The following is a 1,846-nucleotide window of genomic DNA, read 5'->3' as shown; positions in this document are numbered from 1 at the left end:
AAAAAGTAAAAAAATATATTTATTTAGATTATTCCAAACAACCCCTAACTTTTTAATCACAAACGAATGAAGTCTAAAAATACAAAATCAAACACATAACTAACTAAACAAAATACTGGTATAGTAATTTGAATAAAACAAACTTTTTGATGATGAATTTCACCATTAGATACGTATAGTCATATAATTATTTTTTATGATTGGTCCTATAATTTTTATTTTCCTTAATTATTTATTCTTAATCTAAATTTTTTTAAAAAATTAATATGATTTTCCTTTTTTATTTTTGGCATTAAATTTTTTGTATAATACACTCATCCATATCAAATTTAAGCTTAAACTATCCCAACAGAACCCCAAGCCCACATGACCCGAAACAGATGGATTTATTCGCGGATCCAGTCTCCCCCACCTGTCTGTCACCCCCTCGTGCGCCTCTCTCTCTCTAAAAACTCTCCATCCGCGTTGTCTCCCCCCCCCCCCCCCCCCTATAAACTCCCCCAACCTCCATTAATTTTCCTTCACACCAAACACTCTCTCTCTCTCGCACAAACAAACAAACACAAAAATGACCTCAAAAATGGTCGCCAATTTCCGACGATCCCTTTCCTTCCCAAACCACCATCACAACCATTCATCAAAACCCAGAAAACCTCATCACGTCAGATCCACCAGTCTCCCCTGCAGATCTCATCCCTTGATCTCCGTCCTCAAGGACCACAACACCCTCCTCAAATCCTGGGGATCCAAACCCGACACCCGAACCTCTGCCTGGCTCTGCGACGGCTTGACCCGCCTCAAAACCATCCAAGACTACCTCGACGACCTCCTCCACCTCCCCCAAACTCACGACTCGCTCCGCCACCACTCCGACTCAATCGAGAACCTTCTAGAAGCCTTTCTCCGCTTTATCGACGTTTACGGAATCTTCCAGACCCTCGTCTTGGCTCTCAAACAAGAACTCTCGGCGGCTCAAGTGGCCATAAGGAGAAAAGACTATTCTAAGTTGGATTGCTATTTAAAGGCTATAAACAAATTCGGTAAAGAAATGAGTAAGCTCGTTTCCACCGTCCGATCAATCGGAAACAGCTACGCGTCGGTGCCGGACTGCGATGCTCAGCTGGCAGAAGCTATCGGAGATGTTAATGAGTTGACTGTGTTGGTTTCGGTGGCGCTTTTTAATGGTATTTCGTCGGCGTTTCTGTCGCGAAAGTCGACGTGGATGGGAATGAGATTGTTGAATAAGAGGAAGAGAGTGAAGGTGGAGGAGGGTATTGAAGAGTTTCAGCTAGTTGGAATAGAGAGCTTGTTGTTGGGTTTGAGAAAGAAGAGACATGGTGGTGAAGAAGAAGAAGTGAAAATGGTGTTGAAGAGAATGCATGGGTTGGAGGATTGTATTGTTGGGATTGAAGTTTGTAGTGAGAGAGTGTTTAGGAGTTTGATTAACACTAGGGTTTCACTGCTCAATGTTCTCACCAAGTAGAGAAAGAAAAAGATGTAAAACAATTTTTTTTTTCTTTTTCTAAAGCTTGTTTTATCTTGTACATTCCGACTAAAAATAAATAAATAAATAAATAAAATCTAGGTGTGAAGTGTATACTGTACAATTGTGACTGTAAATTGATAAATTACTTTGATCATTTTGGTGTTTTTGCTTTGAGTTTAGTGTATATGTAGAGAAATCGATCAAAACTATTTTCATTTGAAATCCTTATTATTTTCAGCAATAATATATAAATTACTTTGATCATTTTGGTTCTTTTTTTGGTTCATTTTAAGGGTGGCTAGACTTTTCTTATTATTTTTGGTAAAAAATAAGCTCCTTCATGATAATCAATAATGCTAT

At 38.8% G+C, this 1,846-nt stretch overlaps 1 protein-coding gene across 1 annotated transcript; it reads left to right on the top strand.

Annotated features, from left to right (window-relative positions):
- Positions 1–429: 429 nt before the first annotated feature.
- LOC114315208 (DUF241 domain protein (DUF241)) lies at positions 430–1,582 on the top strand. Its single transcript, XM_028261786.2, has one exon. It carries the CDS (start codon positions 569–571, stop codon positions 1,481–1,483), a length of 915 nt encoding a protein of 304 aa, XP_028117587.2. The 5' UTR covers positions 430–568; the 3' UTR covers positions 1,484–1,582.
- Positions 1,583–1,846: the final 264 nt, after the last annotated feature.

Source organism: Camellia sinensis, chromosome 3, assembly GCF_055761805.1.
Source record: "Camellia sinensis isolate YWXY chromosome 3, ASM5576180v1, whole genome shotgun sequence".
Lineage (NCBI taxonomy): Eukaryota > Viridiplantae > Streptophyta > Magnoliopsida > Ericales > Theaceae > Camellia > Camellia sinensis.
This window is presented reverse-complemented; position numbering and strand designations above follow the sequence as displayed.

Excerpts from the sequence above, each read along its gene's own strand:
- LOC114315208 (XM_028261786.2), top strand. The coding sequence starts at position 569 with ATGACCTCAAAAATGGTCGCCAATTTCCGACGATCCCTTTCCTTCCCA.